Source organism: Bombyx mori, chromosome 11 (genome assembly GCF_030269925.1).
Source record: "Bombyx mori chromosome 11, ASM3026992v2".
NCBI lineage: Eukaryota > Metazoa > Arthropoda > Insecta > Lepidoptera > Bombycidae > Bombyx > Bombyx mori.
In genome coordinates this window covers 11,338,860-11,360,450 of record NC_085117.1, presented here as the reverse complement: position 1 = coordinate 11,360,450, position 21,591 = coordinate 11,338,860, and the positions used below count along the sequence as shown (strand labels likewise).

The following is a 21,591-nucleotide window of genomic DNA, read 5'->3' as shown; positions in this document are numbered from 1 at the left end:
AACTGATCTAAACTGGTAGTTACAAGATCACGCCTTCGTCGAAACAATCCCTCGAGAAGATAACCCTTGCCGTGTACATTAAACGATCTTAATCGTTTTTTTTTTTTATTGCCCTTGTAGGCAGACGAGCATACGGCCCACCTGATGGTGAGTGGTTACCGTCGCTCATGGACTTCAGCAATGCCAGGGGCAGAGCCAAGCCGCTGCCTACCGAAAATGTATCGTTTATGAGGTTAAACAAATTTGAACAACACAATAAAGTTGGAATCGGGAGTTTTTGTACAATAAACCTAGCTTTTTGTCAGACGGACTCGCAGCCCATCCGGTTTTAAATAAACACAGCATCAATACGAATACGAGACAAATGATTATTGTCTCAATTACATTAGTCGGCTATCCTTCTCTTCAAATCAAAGTGCATCGTGGCTTCAAGGCAGAATATTAGTAATCATCAATGGAGACTTGCAACAAGATATGGCACCAGTATTTAACATAAGAAATTGAGCATATAATTGAGTAAAAGTGAGTACTTAAGAAAATAAACTGTGAAATTGCTGTAACGGACAGGAAAGTAGTCAGACAGACAGTCCACAATTTCTAAGGCTCTCTAGCCTTCATATGACTTTACGGGTGGGAAAATTTGAAAAACTCAATTCCTATTCGGTGGTAGATGCATTTGCAACTGTCCTTGAGTCGTTAGGTCTCCTTCGGAGGCGCTCGGGTAGCTGCTGGCGAATCCCACCCCTCCTGGCCGAGACCGCACTCGCCTGCCTATCTTGGTGAAACTGAAAAGGCCTTCGGGCAACTAGTAATCCTTCCTACTTAAAAAAAAAAAAGAATTTAAAAAAATGACTGCTCCGCGGCAAAAATGAGAGAAATTAAACTACCCGTGCGAACTTAAAATACGTCCTACTGAGAGAAATTTCGTTTTACAAGATTTTGAAAGTTTCATTTGAAATACAAAAATGAATGAAATTTTAATGAAGTTGTTGATCAACATGTGTTAGGTACTGTTGCCTAGAAAAACTGGGACCTACAAGAGGGTTCGAATCTCGGAGTAGCTGCATTATATTACGGACAGTTCTATTTCATTTGCCAAACTAAACAAAAATGCTTGTACTTAGCAAGTTCATATTTCGTGAAGCTAACAGTAGTAGCCTGTGTTCACGAGAGACCGTGGACTCCACGCCTCAGCTGGTAGTAATATCGATGCATCAATGAAATTAAAATTTGTCGTTGAAATTTTATTTTGAAATATGCCAAGAGTCAAAAGCTCCATTCGTGTTCACTTCTTGGAGCTTTTTCCATTGGTTTTAACTTCCTAAATGATTCTCTGTTCGGACGAAACAACAACAGAATTTAAAAGTTTTGCGTGTTCGATATACGGAAGACGGCCTGGGAAACACATCAACTGTTCGTCTAAGTTATTTATGTTAACAAAACAATAATTTCGGGGCCAAAACTCTGTGATCCAGTTACAAATAAAGGGGGCTCGTTTCGTCAATTATTCTCGTTGTAACAGAAATAAATTGAAGTTTGTTAGGGTGAGATAGAAGGCCGCCGATTGTGCCCGTTTCCCCCCGACAAACAGTGATGCCATTGTCAATTTTACTTATTGTTCCGAGCCGGTCTGGTTTCCCTTCCGTATACAAAGACGAAGAAGATCTATCTACGTGTATACGTAGAACTCGGTTGTGACTACTTACTTGGGGTAGCTACCGGGTAACTACAGCAGTTTATCTTTTACAATCGCTCATATCTTTTGTGATCGTAAAAAGAGTTGAAAGAAACATTATTAAAAATTGGATTTTGTTATACAAATTGTATTCGATTACAATAATGGTAACAAAGTCATGATCCAGCTAGGGTCGCTGCATCATGGAAGTAGCAGCAGTAGTAGTAGCTGTACGATAGTGACTACTTCGATAAGGCTATGCGTCATGATAATCGCCTTATCGTTGGCGCCGCTATCCCCGAATCCTGATCACGCAGGAGCCAGTCACCGTCGACGCCCCAGATACGTCCTTATGGGTCCATCAGATTCAATAACCTATGCATTAGACGCTTTCAGCTCTAATACTAGGAGCTGACTTAGGGACACCGGTAATCGTACTCGTCGAACTCGACAAAGAGGTCGACGTGCAACCTAACCTATGCATCAGCTCGCTGAGTTTCTCGCCGGATCTTCTCAGCGGGTCGCGATTCCGATTCGGTAGTAGATTCATTCGCGAAGCAGCTGCTCTTGAGTTGTTAGGTCTCCTTAGGAGGCGCTTGGGCAGCTGTTAACAAATCCCACTCCCCCTCGCCCACCTGTCCTGGTGAAACTGGAAAAGCCACCGGGCCACAAGTAATCCTAGAATCCTAAAAAAAAAAGTGATAATACACGTAACAGATATTAATGTATTTTTTTTTTTTTTTTTTTTTATTGCCTTTGTAGGCAGACGGGCATACGGCCCACCTGATGGTGAGTGGTTACCGTCGCCCATGGACTTCAGCAATGCCAGGGGCAGAGCCAAGCCGCTGCCTACCGCTTAATACTCTCCACAAGCCTCGTTTGAAGAAGGACATGTCATAGCGCTCGGGAAACACCGTGGAGGGGAGCTCATTCCATAGCCGGATGGTACGTGGCAAAAAAGATCTCTGGAAACGCACTGTGGATGACCGCAGTGGCTCCAGGTAGTATGGATGAACTCTACTCCGGTGGCGGGCGGTGCGATGGTAAAAACGAGATGCTGGTATCATCTCGAACAATTCCTCAGAGCACTCCCCATGGAACATACGGTACAAAATACAGAGGGAACCGAAGTCCCTCCGCAGACCCAGAGGCTCCAAACGATCCGAGAGAATGGGATTATCGACAATCCGAACGGCCCTCCTCTGTATGGAGTCAAATGGAAGAAGCTGGTATTTGGGAGCCCCAGCCCAGAGATGGGAGCAGTACTCCATGCGAGGCCGGACTTGTGCTTTATAAAGCAAAAGTCTTTGTCCAGGCGTGAAGTACCGCTTCGCTCTGTTGAGGACTCCCAGCATTTTGGACGCCAACTTGGCTTTGCCTTCCAAATGACTCCGAAACTGGACATCGCTCGAAATGTCGACCCCAAGTATCCCGATACTCTCGGAAGGTTGCAGGGATACTCCTTGGAATTGCGGCGCCATGACAAAGGGGTCCTTCTTCGCAGTGAACGCGCAAACTTGTGTCTTTATCGGGTTGAATTGAACCAAGTTCAATTCACCCCATTCGGAGACTCGCCCCAGAGAGTTCTCCACTTCAGACACAAGTTTTGATCGTCTCTCTTGCACCACGCTCCGAGAGAGACTCTGATGGCCGATATATCGCGCATCCCCCGTGCTGTCATCTGCATAGCAATGCATGCCATCAATAGACAGCATGTCATTGATATACAGGATGAAAAGCGTGGGGGAGAGCACCGAACCTTGTGGAACGCCAGCGTTAATGGTCATGGTATCAGAACAGTCACCGTCTACAACGACCGTGATGCTCCGCCCATCCAAAAAGCTAGCGATCCACTTGCAGAGACCCTCGGGGATTCCGTAAGATGGTAACTTCGATAGAAGTGCCCTATGCCAGACCCTGTCGAAGGCCTTCGCGATATCAAGGCTCACAGCAAGAGCCTCGCCCTTGCTTTCCAAGGCTTCAGCCCACCTGTGAGTAAGGTATACAAGAAGATCGCCAGCTGAGCGACCGTGACGGAAACCGTACTGTCGGTCACTGATCAGCTGGCGATCCTCCAGATACTTCAGGAGTTGTATATTAATTATTCGCTCCATCACCTTGGAAAGCAAGGAAGTTATCGCGATAGGCCTATAGCTCGATGGGTCCGACCGGTCACCCTTCTTGGGGATAGGGTGGACGTGGGCAGTCTTCCATGAAGACGGAACCCTGTTAGTGCAATAAGAGAGGCGATACAAACGCGTTAGCGCAGGCGTCAGCTCAGGGGCGCACGTTTTCAGAACCACTGCAGGGATGCCGTCTGGCCCGCTCGACTTATGGACGTCCAGGAGTCGGAGTTCCCGCCTGACTGCACACTGTGTAAAGCAGATCTCGGGCAGGGAACTATCACACCGGAGGATGTTCGGTGGTGTGGCACCCCCGTCGTCCACAGTCGAGTTCGAGGCGAAGAGTTTGACCAGAAGGTCAGCCTTCTCTTTCGCACTATGGGCCAGACTGTCATCGGACTTGCGTAGTGGTGGGAGACTAGACCTGCAAAAGTTTCCTTCTGCAGCTTTGGCGAGCGACCAGAAAGCACGGCTCCCAGAGGGATAGCTCTTCAGTCGCTCGCCAATTCTAGCAACGTGCTCCGACTTCGCCTTGGCAATAACCTTCTTGTAGGACCTGGAAGCGGCGTTATATTTCCGCCTTTCCTCTGAGATGTTAGGGTCCTGACGTCTCCTGGCATTATCCCATGCCACGTATGCGGACCGCTTGAGGTGTGCAGCATCCCTGCTGGCATTGTTATACCAGGGTCTGCTGCGACCCCCAACGGGCACTTCAGAGGAGGGAATAAACAATTCCATCCCCTGGAGCACCACGTCTTTAAGACGGTCCGCACAGACGTCAGGATCAGCAGAGGAAAAGCAGAACCGCCCCCATGGGTAGGATGCGTAAAATTCACGCAATCCATCCCAATCTGCTGACATATACCGCCAAACTCTTCGATACCCGGTCGTCGTTCGACGATCAGGACGAGAGAGTGGAACGGCAGCACGAATAAGGCAGTGATCAGACGATCCAAGCGGAGCGTCGACCACCACACTGTATCCGGCCGGATCTGTGGTCAGCAGAAGGTCCAACAAAGAAGGCTCGTGCCCCTCGATATCTGGGACACGGGTGGGCTGTGTCACCAGCTGGGAGAAGCCGTAGGCCAAGGCGAAATCGTAGGCAGTCCGACCCGGGAGGTCAGTGGTTCTGGACCCCAACCACTCTTGGTGGTGAGCGTTAAAGTCTCCAAGAACCACCACCTCCGCAGATGGGTACTGCTCAAGCACGCGGTTAGTCCCCTCTTGCACATGCTCAAACAGAGCTGAACCTGCATCACTGCTGTGGGACCTGTACAGGCACGCGTAGATTCGGCTACGGCCCCCGTGATCTACGCGCAGCCACAAGAGGGACAGGTCCCGTTGTTCGAGGCCCCGAAGACGGCGACAACAGACATCAGCCCGGACGAATACGCACACCCCGGCTTTACGCAGGAAGTTGTGCTCCAATACGTAGCCGGGGTATTCAAGGTATGAGGTATCATCCGGAGCAGATATCTGCGTCTCCGTTAAAAAAAGCAGGGCAGGCTGCGCCGTCTCAAGGTGGTGGTGTACGGCGTCAAGGTTGCTATGTAGGCCCCTGACATTGCTGAAATCCACATTAAATGTGGAATGGGGAGCCGCCTGTAAAACCCTTTTCTTTTTTTTCGACTTCATTAAGTTGTTATATTTCGGGAGAGTAGGATTAGGAGAGGTAGGATGTTAGAGGTGAGATCGAGGCAACACCTGAATGAAGCGCGGAACATAGTACGTGCTCGACCACGGGTTGCGTGAGAGACCGACGCAGGGCATGGAAGGGCCCCCAGTCCACTCTGCGTGCGATCGCCGGGATCCACTCCGGTCTCCGACTCCGGCACGACGACCGCACGGCAGAATTTTACACCGGTTGGCGGGACAGCTTCCCGGGGCGGAGTTTAGTAGAGACACCCGGGTTCAGGTCCCCTACTGACCGGCGGGCGGCAGCGGATACCGTTTCACTGGGTCTCCCTATACCCCCGTCAAACAATCACGCCCCGCGAGTTCGCACGCACGTCTGCTCCGCAAGTTCCAGGCGTAACCAAGACTCACCCCCAACAAGGAAGGGGAAAGGGAAGGGATAGAACTGGCTCTCCAACCCACACGCCGGAACACAGCTAGGCTATTTGGCGGCGGATTCTAGTTGGAGGGTGGTCGCCAGCCAGTCGGACTAAGTCCTACCACCGGTTATGTTTTCGGCTCCCGTTTAGCACCACCCAGGGGTCACTTGTAGGGAATCGCGGGTTAAACCTACGGAAGCGGGAAGCACCAACCCCCCAGTATCTATATATCTAATAAGAAATCATAAAAGTCTTATTGAAATATTATCATTCTACGTTGCAGTCGAGAGTTGAATAAATCTGAAAATAAAAAAAAACCGACCAGCAACGAGTCTGGATTAGAAATCTTTATTTAAGACCGAGTCCAGACATAACATTATGTAAGCGGGAGAAGAGACCGTCAATACTAATTCGGAACCTATATAGACATCTAAAATAGCAGCAATGACAGCGAGATATAATAGCGTTTCTTGCAGTGCAAGTGGCATGTGGAGTGTAGGCGCGATGCGGCAGCGGCGAGCTCCGCAAATACTCGGCCCGAAATAGCGACGCGCCGTCTGATGGCCCGGACGCGACGCCGCCGTTGTCCTCGCGACGCGTTTCCAATCCGACATTTATTGCCCTCCGAACGTGTTTCTCCTATTTGTTACACAGATAATAAATTACGAATATCGGTTTCTCCGTCTGAAATACTCCCCGACCGTAATGGCCTTCCTCTAAAAACGTTGCTCTGAATCCGCAAACCAAACAACCTCGTTCGCAAAACTCGATTTGATCTAACCAGGAACTTTTCAAATATAAAATGTTAATCATAATAAGCGTGGATAAGGGAAAATAGTAGTAAACAAAAAAAAATCGTAGACCGTTTTAAGCAGCGGTCTAAGATTTATCCCAACATACCCCTGGAATGATCCTAAAAACACTTAAAGTTTGTGCTTAATACTTAATAATCGATCTAAATCTACGAATCGCTATACAGGAAATACAGACGAAGAGGGCGGGCGGCGCAGCCTCGTGAAACGCGAAGTAAATTGAGAGCGCCACGCGTGGGCTTGTCACCGTCTCGGCATCCTCAATAACAATAAATACATAAAATAACACGTTCGTTTGCCGGGATAAAGCTGGGGACGACGCTTTAGTTTGTCTATGCGCTGACGTCACTGTCTGGGAATCCAGCCGTCTGACACTCCCTGACCTACCTCCAGACGTTGTCCTGCACTTCTCCACAGTACAATCCCAAGAGTACATACGATCTCAGACAATCTAACCGCATACCATTACAGTTAAATCGGCCCCGTGTAACGCTATGTGGTATCAACGTATTTACTTATAATCCAGTCTCGGGAACATAGTATGCATGTGATATCTATTTAAATAAAAATCAATGTTTTGTATTTATACAACATACGTTCTATCCGCGTTTCTAAAACATTTATCCGATTGTGTTGAAACTCGGTACAGTTTCTGTCATAGTACCATCAAAGATACGCGACTAGTTCCCAATATTCGATGTTTTCATGAAACAATGAATATAATATATTAGGTATACCTAAATATCACAATTAACGGACCGTTACAATTAACAGCGGACCATGATCTGGTTTTGCACAAAGATTCTCAATAATCTTTGCCACCGTATATGTATATATAAAAGTCAGCTTATGTTCTCTATAGACTGTGAAACGGTTGGGCCGATTTCTATGAAATTTTCTGAAAATCTCCATATTGTCTCGTCGGGCGATTTGGTAAAGGTTGACATCGATCGGATGGAAGTCAAATCAACGATGTGCCCGCAAAGCTGCCCGGATTCAACTTGTGATTAATAAATCTGCACACGTCAAGATAACACCAGATATACAAAATTTAGAATCAGCTATCGATGACTACACGCTCTGCATCTAAGTTTCTACAATTACCATGATAATTTCGCACCTACATACCGCGAACCACTTGTAATCGAGCAGGGCGCACGATCGACACGTATCTTTAATCTGTGTTTCAATTCGGGATCAATAAACTACTTTAGTGGAATATAATTCTGATTTCCTAAGTAGAAGTAGTCTCCTCATTTCTACTTTACGTTTCTAGTTTTAAAAAATTATATGCAGCTTTCTCTATACTAGTCGATACATAAAAATATAAATTTATAACCTGGATTAATATGTATTTAGTATTCTTTTTATCATAATCAATAATACGACTCGGGCAAAACCGGGGAATATCACCATCATAGGTACGACAACACATTCGCTGGTGCATGATTTGACATACCAAGGGATCCTACAAATTGACTGGTAGTTTATGGATCAGAGAATAACGCTAGCAACTGTTTTTCCTGAGGAAGAACAACTTTATTTCTGAAGTCAAAATTTAATGCGGATACGACTGAGGACCACGTGTACTCAGTTCATAAATTGTTTTTATTTTGTTTCCCTTACGTAATCTTTGGTAGCTTAAAGGACTTTTCCAACTTCGTGTGGACCGGTTGGTGAGCTCAGGAGCTCAGCCTGAGAGAATTTTTAACACTGGCCCTAGCAAGAGCAGTGTTTCGCTAAATCTACTACCGAATTGAAATCGCGACACATTGAGAGGATATGGTGATAAACTCAGTGGGTTGAATCTATGAGCTAGTTTGCATATCGAACCCTTCATAATAGTCGACGAGTTCGACGAGGATGGTGACCGGTGCTTTAAGAGCTTAAAAGCACCGAGAGTGGATCGGGGGATCCGACAAGACATGTTCATAAATTGTGTCGCGTGCCGCCCAATATGTGTATAGTAGTTCAAATATAAAGTATTTATTTCTGCCGTGAAGCAGTAATGCGTTTCGTTTTAAAGAGCGGGGCAGTCGTTGTACCATAAACTTTAGAAGTCATGTCTCAAGGTGGGTGGCGGTGTTTACGTTGCTGATCTCTATGGACTGCGTAAACAGGTGGACCACGGGATCTTCCACATATCGAAGCAATTAAAAAAAATTTAGCCAGAAATCGATAATGTTGAGTACCTCCATATACCTCGGGCATTGTTACCTAAAATGTGTCTTGGACTCCGAAGAACCCTTTTTCTGTCGGTCTCCTGTCAATTGTTAGCTTGAGCATTACCTATTACCGGTACGTAATATTTTATTTTATTTTTGTCCAATTTGCTGCTTCACCTGCGATGGGTGGGTACCTCTAAATATCGAAAGATGGCACAACTATTGTACAATTGGACCCGTCCACAAGAGCCCCTTAGGCTACCAGCGAATAGGTAGAGAAAGATGAATTAAAAGTTCGACACCAAGTCCCAAGATGGGTAACAAAATTCAGCTTTTAATTATGTTTACGAAAACCTAAGGATATAATATTATGTTAGTAATTTTTGTAGAAAAAGTATTAGGTAATTAAAACGGTCGTTTAATGCTAAAACAATTGACACCGGTCGTATCAAACGTCGCTCTTTGAATTCTCAATTAAACTCGATGTTGATGTCAGCGTATGGTATTTAGGTGCATGTGGAGTCGGGGTTCCCCAAGGTGCGTGGCCAGAATACACGAGAACTATCAATTATTAAAACGCGTTTACGTGACATACTGCGGTGCTTTGTCACGGAGCGGATGTCAAAACTGTTAGTGGATTACCGAATTGCCTAGTAATAATAGCCGCGATAAGTATTGGATAAGCTCTGGGTTTTGCCGTTTGCTGACACGCATTCGACGTGCACAGCAAACTGAATGTAACAAGTGTCAAAGTGAAAGAAGATATTTTTCGCGTTTTATTTACGAGGGCGAAGAAAATTTGTAAATATGAATTATCCAACATTAAAACGAAAATATTTGTCCTTTATATAAGTGCAAGTAAATTAATTCACTTTTCGTGAATTTTCCTGTATCAATAACGTGACAAAAATTTTTTCGTGTCAAAGCGGGATGCCTACAGAATTTCGTATATAAATAAATACATAGGGTATGTCGGGGTAAGATGTAATATTTAAGAGCAAAATAAAAAATATGGTTTAAAAAATGACTTAAAATAATTTATTATGGTATCTTACTCTCACTGACATCTTAAGTCTTACACCAACGTGCCCTTAAAATAGTATTTATAAATATTATAATTTCGCAACAAATAACTACTTTTCTACAGAAAAATTAAGAGTTACTTTAGTATGTATTTTGTAATACAATAAGGATTTGGGATAAGTAAGTACATATTCAGTAAGTTTCTAATAAACACATGCACAACAGATAAATGAAAGCGGGACATTTTTGCGCTTTTTGGGGACAGCGGGACGGACAGTCTGAAAGCGGGACAATTCCGCCCAAAGCGGGACGTATGGTCACGTTATGTATGAAACAACTTATTCTAAAGTACTTTTAGGGACTCTTCGTTCTTTATTCCGTTTAAGAGGGTGAATTTTATTTTATATACTCAGAAATATTATTAAACAATACTTATTTTTGTTGCTGTAAAATTTTTAACTGTACGCTATTCGATTAGTAAATCTGTATTCTATAGTACCTTTAGAATTATTACTTGACATTTCGCTTTGTTTTTTTTTTTTTTTTTTTTTTTTATTTCATGGAAACCTAACAACGCGGGAATATGCGCGCTGCGTCTCACAGAGTAAGCTTTATAGCTAAGCGTTTCGGCGTTTACTCGGGCAGAATAAACGAGTAGTAGCGACTGCGAGCACCCGGCCGAGTACCGGGAAACGTTTGAATGTAATGGTTAATAATTCCAGTTAGCATGTGGTACGTACCGGCCGTTTGGGTTTCTCTAAATCTGAGTGCGTGAGACGCAAGCGCCATCGGCCTTTCTTATATCCCAACAACAATGCTTATTTGATATTCGAGACCGCGTTATACGTATCTGTCAATGGTTTTTATTGTATGACGACAGCATTTTATAACGGATCCTTCTGTGTGTTTGAGTGTGTATATTACAAACATTTTCTGCCATTGAAATTTTAATGTCGTCCTGCTCATCAAATTCAACAATGGGTTAGGGCTTTGTGCCAATTTTACGCGTAATTCGTATGTCATAAATCGAAATTTAAAATCAGTTAATGTCAACTGGTCAACTATTTTACTGGTGGTAGGACCTCTTGTGAGTCCGCACGGGTAGGTACCACCACCCCGCTTATCTCTGCCGTGAAGCAGTAATGCGTTTCGGTTTGAAGGGTGGGGCAGCCGTTGTGACTATACTGAGACCTTAGAACTTATATCTCAAGGTGTGGGGCGCATTTACGTTTTAGATTTCTATGGGCTTCAGTAACCACTTAACACCAGGTGGGCTGTGAGCTCGTCAACGCGTCTAAGCAATAAAATAAAAAAACTATTAGTACATATCTAAGTTTCATTTTATTTCAGTAAATTGTCTCGAAAATCCAATTCTCTAGCGAATTTATGAATTCATGAAATAAATATTGGATTAATAAATATATATGATATTATGAACCAATAATGCCGCCTCTATGCTATTATCCTACTTAGTGATTGATTAACGAAGAGTCTAAAAAAGTACTGAGACTACAAACTTTAGCAATCGATACCGTTTATGTTCTACTAGCGACCCGCCCTCGCTTCGCTTCGGAAACTGTAATTTATTATTGATTTTTACACTATTTAATGGATGTTATTATACATATAAACCTTCCTCTTCAATCACTTTGTCTATTAAAAAAAATCGCATCAAAATCCGTTGCGTAGTTTTAAAGATTTAAGCATAATATATAGGGATATGGGGACAGAGAAAGCGAATTTGTTTTATACTATGTAGTGAAGCATCCGCTAGGAACGTTTTTTTTTCTAAATTTCATACTTAAGTGATTAAAATAAGGAATGAACGTTTGTATGGCAATCCGTAACGTTCGAAATAAGAACCACGCAATTTCATATTATACCCGTTTCTGTCTTAAAGATATTTCGCACACTTAGGTATTTCGGAGTTTTACAAAAATTTTCCTCTCTGGGGTTGTAAGTTATATGGGAAGGTTTGTCTTTTTTCAATGAAGAAGCATTTAATTCAATACCAGATGAAGACCGAGCTTGCTCGGTTTTTTTTTGATAACGCCATCTTATAGCGGTTAGTTGCCCTCAATTAAGAAAAATAGTATTATTATTCGCCAATAGATGTCGGGAAGAGTTTATTATTGAAAACACGAATAAAACAACATTTTCTGAAAATAAATCGAAGCTAGACCGATTTACCGCCCCCGAAATCCCCTGCATAGTAAATTTTATGAAAATCGTTGGAGCCGTTTCCGAGATTCAGATTATACATTTATTAATATACAAGAATTGCTCGTTTAAAGGTATAAGATTAAAGTTTTGGGGAAATTGTTATAAATAAAATTAGGTACTGTAATGTACTACATTTAACATGATAAGAAGTAATAAGAAGTAGTGGGCCAAAACATAAGGTGTACTAGTATCCAGCGATGCGACTGTGCCGACATTCAAATCCTATTGGTCGTTACCAATTAAAAAAATGGAAATTCGAACCTTAAACATATCCACGAAAGAATTATGTATCGTGTAAATTGAAGTGGTCGTGGCCTAAAGGATAAAACGTCCGGTGCATTCATATGTAGCGATGCACCGGTGTTCGAATCCTGTCCTGGTGTAACTGGAAAGGCCTTAGGGCCACAAGTGATCCTTCAATCATAAAAAAAATTCGTCGTCTTTCGTATTATAATCATGTGCTTTATCAGTCGCATCTCTATTCAAGTCCTCCGAACGACACGGAGGACTTAACTTTGATTATGTGGTAATTCTACAGTTTCTATGATAATTTTGTTAGGTTCATCGATGATGGGTTCATACAAACGTCATGCGATAGTTTTGGAATTTAGGCTAACCGAATGCTTTGTTGCAGGGGAAATGGCAAACTTGCGACTTGGGGCTGCATCGTCGGTTTCGTTGTGATGATGTGCTTAGATGTCGGTCTCGGGTAATGTTGCTTCCTAGGACCCGGACTCCGTGCCTTCCGTTCGACGACCCACCAGACAAAAAAACGTTTAACCACGTACCTACGCGTTTTAAATCTGTAAATTGATTTTAATATAGCGATGCAAAAATTATGTATGTTTTTTTTACTAATATTATAGCAGGGCCGTTTTAATGAAAATAAATCTTAAGGATTTCCGCTTCTCTATTCAAACAAAGGTTGTTCATGTATACATACAGGGTGTTGTTCAGTTAAGTATTAACTATAAGGTAGAATTCGAATGACAACTGATTATAATTGCGTTCCATTGCGTGCTATAGAAAAATATTAGTAAATAACACTTTGTCTATTGTAAGAATGTTTTCACTCGCATATCGTGTTAGGAGTAACTAACTCCACCATTTGTCGTTTAGAGTTCGCTTTCAATACACCCTGTATGTTTTATATATCTTAGCGAATTTTTTATATTTCGTTTTTTTTTCCGTTTAAATAATAAACTAATTTTGAAAGTTCTATCTATCTATCTCTAGAATTATTTACCACTGTCCTAAATTTGGTAGTTCTTAGGTGTACTTTGCGATCAGTACTTAAATTTATTAACAAGAGAAGCGTACTTTCTTTTCTCGGTATCTTAGAAGAAATCTTTGCTTTTTTCAACGTTAACCTTCAAATTTCTTTGTTCAAGCTTCCCTTTCAGTCAGCATTGCTTCACTTCACTAATAACATTTGTAATGTTTAAATTAAAGCAATATCTTTCGCTGTCTTATGGTTTTCTTTAGTTCAAGAGCATTTGATTTAAATTCTTGTATAACTTTTACAATATAAAGTTCATCTCTATTGCAATCGCTTTAAGCGCCTTTCTTGAATCGACAATTCGTAAAGTAAGTCTAAGCCGTTTATAATCTTGCAAACAACTGAAATTAAACATTTAGAAATAGCGTTATATTTGTTGAAATATTATCGTAACTGCGACAAAATGCGTTTCTAACGCAGAAACGTTTTGGCAGTATTTACTTGAAGTTCAATTAAAATTTTTAAAAATGCAACAAAATTGTATTGCCTAGATGAATAAACTTAGAATTTTTTATTTATTCATAATATACAATTCATATCATGGTACAGGATTCTAGCGGCTTTGAGTATGTCTCTAAAAAGGAATGAACTTCTTTTCTTAATTATATTATCGAAAACAATATTATTTGTTCAAAGACATAATGTATCACAAAATTAACCTTATGTATGACAAAATAACATCATTGTCTCAAGAACTTTCATTAGGTTTGTATGTAGTGACCATATCAATTTTACTTAAAATACAAATACATTCCAGTTAAACTCGATCCATAACACGAGACAAAATTTCTTTCAGATCAATGAGACATTTATTAAAACTATTATACATTTACTTAGTGCAACATAAAGCACCGATAGAATGCCACAGATATATTAAATTTTAAAGTAATTTTGATGCACTTGTATAATCTTTACAAGCTCGCCCGATGTGTAATTTAAATGACCTAAAGGTCTCTGTCACCAGGGCATAAAAAATATATATGTAATTTAACCATAATTTCCTTCTTTTTTCTTCGTATACTAAATAAATCAGTAAGTACTCAAATAAATCATCGGACGAGATATTAAAGTTAAATAATGGTAATATGTAATTTTGCAACGTGCACTATCATAGTAAAATTCTGCATTTCGTGCCAAAATTTCTCCTTATAAACATATTTTATTAATGTCGACTCTTGATCCTATAAACGTTATATGAAATTTCCGTTAACACCGTTATAACGGTTAATATTAATAGCGGTTTTTTTTTTCACGAAGACAATGTAACAGTTCAGTACTAAGGTGCAATATGTACAGAAACTGTGCCAAATGACACAGTATTCATTGTTCTAATAAAAAGTCTTAGTAGTGATTAAACAAAATGACACAAACCAAAAAGACAAATACTATTTTAAGAAATTTTCATAATCCATGCTATTATTGGCACAGTGATATAAAAATTCAGGAATGTATAATAAATAGTCTGTTCCAATATAAATGGTAGATTATTTTATTTTAAATGGCAACACCGAGTTTTGAATAAATCTTGACGGGTATTGCTTATCGCTATGAGATTCGTATTTATTGTAAGATTTCAATAAACAAACAGGAAAATTGCGACTGTCGACATATGTACCTAATTTGCAGTACTAATAATTATACTCCAATGCCAATTATTGTATGGTTTACCCCGAAATCGTTTTGTTTTAGGTTCTCAGAAACAAGTTCCATATCAGATACGAGTTCAATTAGGTTGAATCTTCTTTCGTTAATTTATTATTTAGTATTAAGATGATAATGTCAATTTTATTATGATATATAACTTAATGAATTTATAATTATATGTATTAATTGGGTCGCCCTTTTAGTTTTTTTTAGCGTTTAAACCAAACAAGATTTAGTTGTAGATGAACGTAATTTTCAAACTGCTAGTTACACGGTTCAATTTGTATTGTAAGTATGAAAATGACGAGGACATCTACTTAATACCTAACTATATATTTAACAAGACAATAAAAATCTTATCTATTAACATTCATTACTTATAAAATTATTAATTATAAACACTAAATAATTATTATAATTTGTTTTAAAAATTTCGGTACTCCCATCTGCAAATAATACAATGGGATAATGTATTACATACATTTGCCGAGTCGTTGCCGTAAATCAAAAACAAAGGTCAAATATGTTTTCCCTGTGGAATAACCATTTTGAATTTCCTTTCATTTCAAATTTTCATAAATTCCGGTATTTCGTTTTTCCTCGAAAATGGCTTCATGCTTTTTTAAATATAATTTATTTGTTTAAAATATTTTCAAGAAATTTTATGTTTCAATTTAACATGGCTGTTTTAAATTATCTATGTTGTCCGAAACGGAGCTGTTGGCTGACAAAAACATTAAACATGCTTTTAAAAAAGTTTTAGATGATATTGCAATTATCAAAATACATAGTTTATAAATTGATTCGAAATCAGAGCTATGGTTCGATTAGATAAGTTTTAAGACTGTTAAATATGCCATGTGCAAATGCATTTATTGTTAAATTTATAGAAAATTGACGTTTTATGTTTTGCAAACTTCTAAACACTCGCACATACGTACATACATACATATGTTTCACCCGATATAGAGCAGACGCGCATGTGTTTTTATTCTTTGAACAGTTATTAGGTAAATTTGAATAATAAATTATTGGATAATACATTTATTTAGAATGATTAGTTGTCGTTAATGTTACCAATAAACTATTAAGCATTTACGTACATCGTCGTACCCTGCGATAGTTCAAAGCTCAACATTAGTTTTAATTACGAATTTATTGTATTTATATGTTGTATGTAGTATAAGGTATTTTTGTTTTTAATAAAAAAAAAAATCTACACATTTCGTTGTTTTATTAAAAAATAATAATATCCGTTGTAATTTTTGAAATGAAAACGTCATTGACTAACCGATGTGCTTTCTCCTTCTTCTTCCTCCCTCCTCCACCTCCTTCCTGCCACCCTCGTAGATACAAAACGATATACTCATATACTTACTACGAAAAAAAAAACCCAACCAGAACTGAAATCGGCCAAAACAAGCGAAGTCTATTGAATATTGACGTCACTGTTCACATCCGCAATACAAATACTAACTATAACAAAGTTTGCACCGTGAAAGAGGAATGGGAGAGCGAGTATTTTTATAGGAAAACCTTGTGTCTGGCTTTAATCCCTAGAATATCAATTGTAGGTTATTTGGAGCGATCGAGACGAATTCTGCCATAATATATCCTTATTTTGTACTTCCATACATTGTTAAATCGAGCATCCGACTATACACTAAATAAACTAATAGCTGTGTTATGTGCTGTACGAGCAGTCTGACACCACCACCTGACAGAGAGGACCAATGGCACCTCAGTGAAGACCTGGTCGCCGTCTGCCTTGCTACGAAAATAAATTATATAAGAAAAGATCTTACTTAGGTTTAAATCTCGACAAAATCAACTCCATACATTATTCATATATTTTCAAATCATCTTGTATCCATATGTTCAGTAATGTTAGGGTAATCACCTCTAAGGTGGCAACACTGAGTTGCCAACTAAACGCAATAAGATCGCACTGTATTTAATTCGTTTTAGCGCTTAGCAACAAACACATTTAGGTTCGATGGCGGTTTACTAAACAAAAATAGTAGGAAGGAAGGAAACAGTTAACTATTACCTCTTATCGTCTTCACTGGCTGATCGCTTGTGACGCCCGGCCTCAAAGTACGCTTTTTATAACAAGTATTTTTCCTCATAGTATGATTGTACGTTGTATATGAAACGGGAACGCCGATAAACGGGGCCCAAACGGGGCGTTCACAGACCAATGGATTCGTGTTAGACTGAAAATGCGATGATCGAATCTGATCGGATATTATAGCTTTGTGTTCGTAATTTATAGGGACTTTTTTTTTATTGCTTAGATGGGTGGACGAGCTCACAGCCAACCTGGTGTTAAGTGGTTACTGGAGCCCATGGACATCTACAACGTAAATGCGCCACCCACCTTGAGATATAAGTTCTAAGATCTCAGTATAGTTACAACGGCTGCCCCACCCTTCAAACCGAAACGCATTACTGCTTCACGGCAGAAATAGGCAGGGCGGTGGTACCTACCCGCGCGGACTCACAAGAGTTCCTACCACCAGTAAAAAGGTGGTAGTAAGTCGCTGTAAGTAAGTAAGGTCGCTGTAAAGGATACGAAAATCAACTTTAAACTCTAGGAAATAACTGCCACTAGTGGGATGACTGTTTGAACTACTTAGTTTTATTTTACGGTAAACATACAGTTAACATTTACGGATAACAACATTAATGCTAAGACTTTGAGGTTATTTCTCATGACAGTAACTATGTTTTGGTGTTAAATGACTCTTGTACTGCTTAATACCAGATGGACGCGACCTCTTACGACCATACGTAAGGGCTTAGAACTCGCCCTAAAATAGGTATTATAGGAAGATGGAGATAGAAAAATTAGGTCAAGACAACACTTCTGCGGAACTGACGACCACTAGAATCTAGTGATTAGTTGAACAAGAACAGGGTTATCCGAATCTACAGATTTACATTCGCACCGACTAAGAACACTTAGGAGACTCTTGTCCTTAAATTAGTGTTACAAAAAGTCTTAGGCGGTATGTGCAATTACCCAATTTTTTTTTATTTCTCTAGATGACGTGCTAACGGCCACCCGGTGTTAAGTGGTTTCCGGAGCCCATGGGCCACACATCGTAATTTTTTTTATATCTCAAATCGAAGTCCATTTTTTTTGGTACGTCGACCGGTTTCATTCTCCGAAACAAAACGCGCTGTGGGGTCGTCAGTCAGTAAATTATCGATTTCAATTATTATTTAGTAATATTTATGAAATTATTAATAAACGTAATAAATACACGGCAATGTTGACTTACTCGCAGATAAAGTGCTCCAAAACAATTAGTGACAAACTTCGTTACGCCTCTTCATCATATCTGTGGGTCGACAGAGAGATAACGGCGAGCTACATTCTACCATTCTGATAAAAACTTTCTTGTAAGTTCACGTTCGTGTACGCATTAATGCAACATTTGCTAAGTTATTGTGGACTGATTGCCTTCTCCTATTCTGTTTCTACAATAATCGGTAAGTGTAGTATGAACTTAGATTCCCGATCTAAAGCCAATTTCACTCTTCAAGCCGAACAAGAACGGAACAAGACCATTCTCACGGATCGTTTGGAGCCTCTGGGTCTGCGGAGGGACTTCGGTTCCCTCTGTATTTTGTACCGTATGTTCCATGGGGAGTGCTCTAAAGAATTGTTCGAGATGATACCGGCATCTCGTTTTTACCATCGCACCGCCCGCCATCGGAGTAGAGTTCATCCATACTACCACTGCGGTCATCCACAGTGCGTTTCCAGAGGTCTTTTTTGCCACGTACCATCCGGCTATGGAATGAGCTCCCCTCCACGGTGTTCCCCGAGCACTACGACATGTCCTTCTTCAAACGAGGCTTGTGGAGAGTATTAAGCGGTAGACAGCAGCTTGGCTCTGCCCCTGGCATTGCTGAAGTCCATGGGCGACGGTAACCACTCATCATCAGGTGGGCCGTATGCTCGTCTGCCTACAAGGGCAATAAAAAAAAAAAGTAAAAAACTTGCAACAAACAAATACTAATAAAACCACATTTTTTATTCCTTATACCGAAGCCTATAGATATGAAAAACGTAACTAGCGTCAGCTACATGGAGACTTAGTTCTATGTCTCAATTCCATTGTGATTTTCCAAACACGAAATAATTTAAAATCGGATTTTAGTGTTGTCACAATTTCAGCTCATGTCGTGCGATCCAAAGGACGGGGATACACGGACTGAATAGTGAAATACAAATTTCTATTAATTGGAATATAAGAAATTGGCTGTATAGTATAGGTACTGGTGGTAGGACCTTTAGTGAGTCCGCACGGGTAGGTGCCTATTACTGCCGTGAAGCAGTAATGCGTTTCGGCTTGTAGGGTGGGGCAGCCATTATAACTATACTGAAACCTTAAAAAGCATTTTTAAGGAGGGTGGCGCATTTACGTTGTGGATGTCTATGGGCTCCAGTAACCACTTAACACCAGGTGGGCTGTGAGCTCGTCCAACAATCTAAGCAATAAAAAAAAAACTTCGATCTCATATTCCAAAATGGGTACCAGCTTTCATGTTGCGATAGTTAAGGGCTCCGGTAACCACTTAACCAGGACGATGTGTCCCGTGAGCTCGACTACCCATCTACAGATGTATCAGTATCAGCCTGTTCAATCCACGTTTATTAATTCGGGGGAATTACCGGGTACAATAATTCCGATTCATCTGTTACAGAAAAACTATTTATTCATTTTAATTTTATTATGTACTTTATCGTAATTCGGAGAATCGGCGCAGGAAACGGTCGCCATACAGAGAGAATTACATATCAAAAAATGTTATGGTTTAGAAACACTAAAAACACGTTTTTAATAAGGACTGTATTAAAAAAAACCTTGCATACAGTGTACTGTAAGTTCTTGTAGATATAATGAAAGCTCACTTTTGAAAACTAAAGGTAATATCTAGTTATCGCACCCATTTAGGTAGCATAGGCAAGATAGTGGAAGCGACCCTAACGGGCTCTCAATATACCTATATATTTTGCTATATTGGGCTATAGGTACCGATTGTAACTGAGGCAAATCTATCTTATCTCCAGACTTTGATTGTGGCAACACAACGTTTTTCCTTCAACATGTTAGTCACAAAAGTTTTAAGAACTTTTAATTAGTCGAAAAACTGAAAGTTTTAAACTATACCTACTTAGTTCATAGTTGCACAACTTGATGCGATTTGTTTATTGCCTTACCTATTTGCTGGTAGCCTAAGGGGCTATTTCAACGACGGGCGGACGGGTAGCTGAGCTCACGGGCCCAAACTGAGAGCCTTTGCTAACACTAGCCCAAACAAGAGCAGCAGCGAAGAGCAAGATTCGCAGAATCTACCACCGGATCGAAATCGTGACCCACTGAGAAGATCCGGCGAGAAAAATCCGGGCTAAGATGCGAAAACATTGAGCGTTCTATCCATTATAGGCCATGGAACCTTAAAAATAGATCACTAGCTTGTTGATTGTATCTATCGCATTTACGAGTACCTACTAAATATTATCAAAGGAGGAACATCATATTTAAACGTGAAATTTGATTTATTTATCACTGATTCTATTCTAATGCTGTCATTAAACGGAGATAAAGATACTTGCGGTACAAGTAAGACAGATAACTGAAACACCGGAATTCGATTTTAGTATTCCCTTAGGTCTACATTTGGACATAGCTTAATTTATGACCTATTCGCGATAAATAGATAGGTACTTTAATATTTCCGTGTTCACCACAGAAGGTCGAAAATTAAATCATACTATCAGTGTTTGACAATTAATAAATTTATGAATGAAATTTGAAAATCTTGTCAACTGTAGAAAAACGCATAGAATTTTTTTAACTAACATTATTCCTTAATATACCGATACCTGCTTGAGATTCTTGAGGTTTGTAACCATGTACTAAATAAGTGATAAGCGACAATCATCTGTATTCATTTTTGGCTCTTTCATTTTATTTTTCGATTTTCCCGCGCACGATACAAAGAAGTAATTTATTTCAATTACAATCTTACAAACCATATACTCCAAAATAAAAGTGTCATCGTTGTTTTTTGCTTTATACTTAAGAGGCGAAGTTTGCAGACAAACTGAACTTTAGTCTCTTAAAACACTGCACGCATTTCGCGTTAACAGCAAAGAGGTAGCATTTTGTGTTATCCCCACTTTTCTAAAGGTAAGATCTCCCTACAGCCAAATCATAGTTACGGTATTATCGACCACGAGTGAGAAAGCCAATTAGGATGACATCTGTAGCCAAACTAGCTTTGAAAATATAAGAAATTCGAGCCATACTTTTACAGTACATAATTTTCTGTCAATATTAACCCTCTTTATAATAATATACATATTTGATTCTCTAGAGCCTATCCGCAAATCATAGCGGATGCCGATCTTGAGGCGAATCAGAACTGGTGAAACGGTACTACCTTCCTATTTCTAACATCTCAATATGCATCGCCGTTGTGAAGAACCCACGTAGAAGCACTTTCAATAGGCACCTAGAGCTCTAATAGGTCATTGATGTCTGGATTAAGCTCTTGAATTAACATTCCGCCCT

At 40.2% G+C, this 21,591-nt stretch overlaps 1 protein-coding gene and 1 long non-coding RNA gene across 2 annotated transcripts in view; one reads left to right on the top strand and one right to left on the bottom strand.

The window, feature by feature from the left end:
* LOC101744766 (zinc transporter ZIP11) overlaps nucleotides 1-16,221 on the top strand; it is a 68,545-nt gene extending 52,324 nt beyond the window's left edge. The window contains exon 7 of the mRNA XM_004931471.5: nucleotides 12,710-16,221. Within this exon, the coding sequence (XP_004931528.2) occupies nucleotides 12,710-12,788 (79 nt within the window). The 3' untranslated portion in view covers nucleotides 12,789-16,221. The remainder of the gene's footprint in view (nucleotides 1-12,709) is intronic.
* Nucleotides 16,216-17,123, bottom strand: LOC134199696 (uncharacterized). The gene is made up of 2 exons (XR_009974299.1): nucleotides 17,049-17,123; nucleotides 16,216-16,769 (listed from the first exon to the last, which is right to left on the bottom strand). It is a non-coding gene; the product is annotated as an uncharacterized LOC134199696 (long non-coding RNA).
* Nucleotides 17,124-21,591: the final 4,468 nt, after the last annotated feature.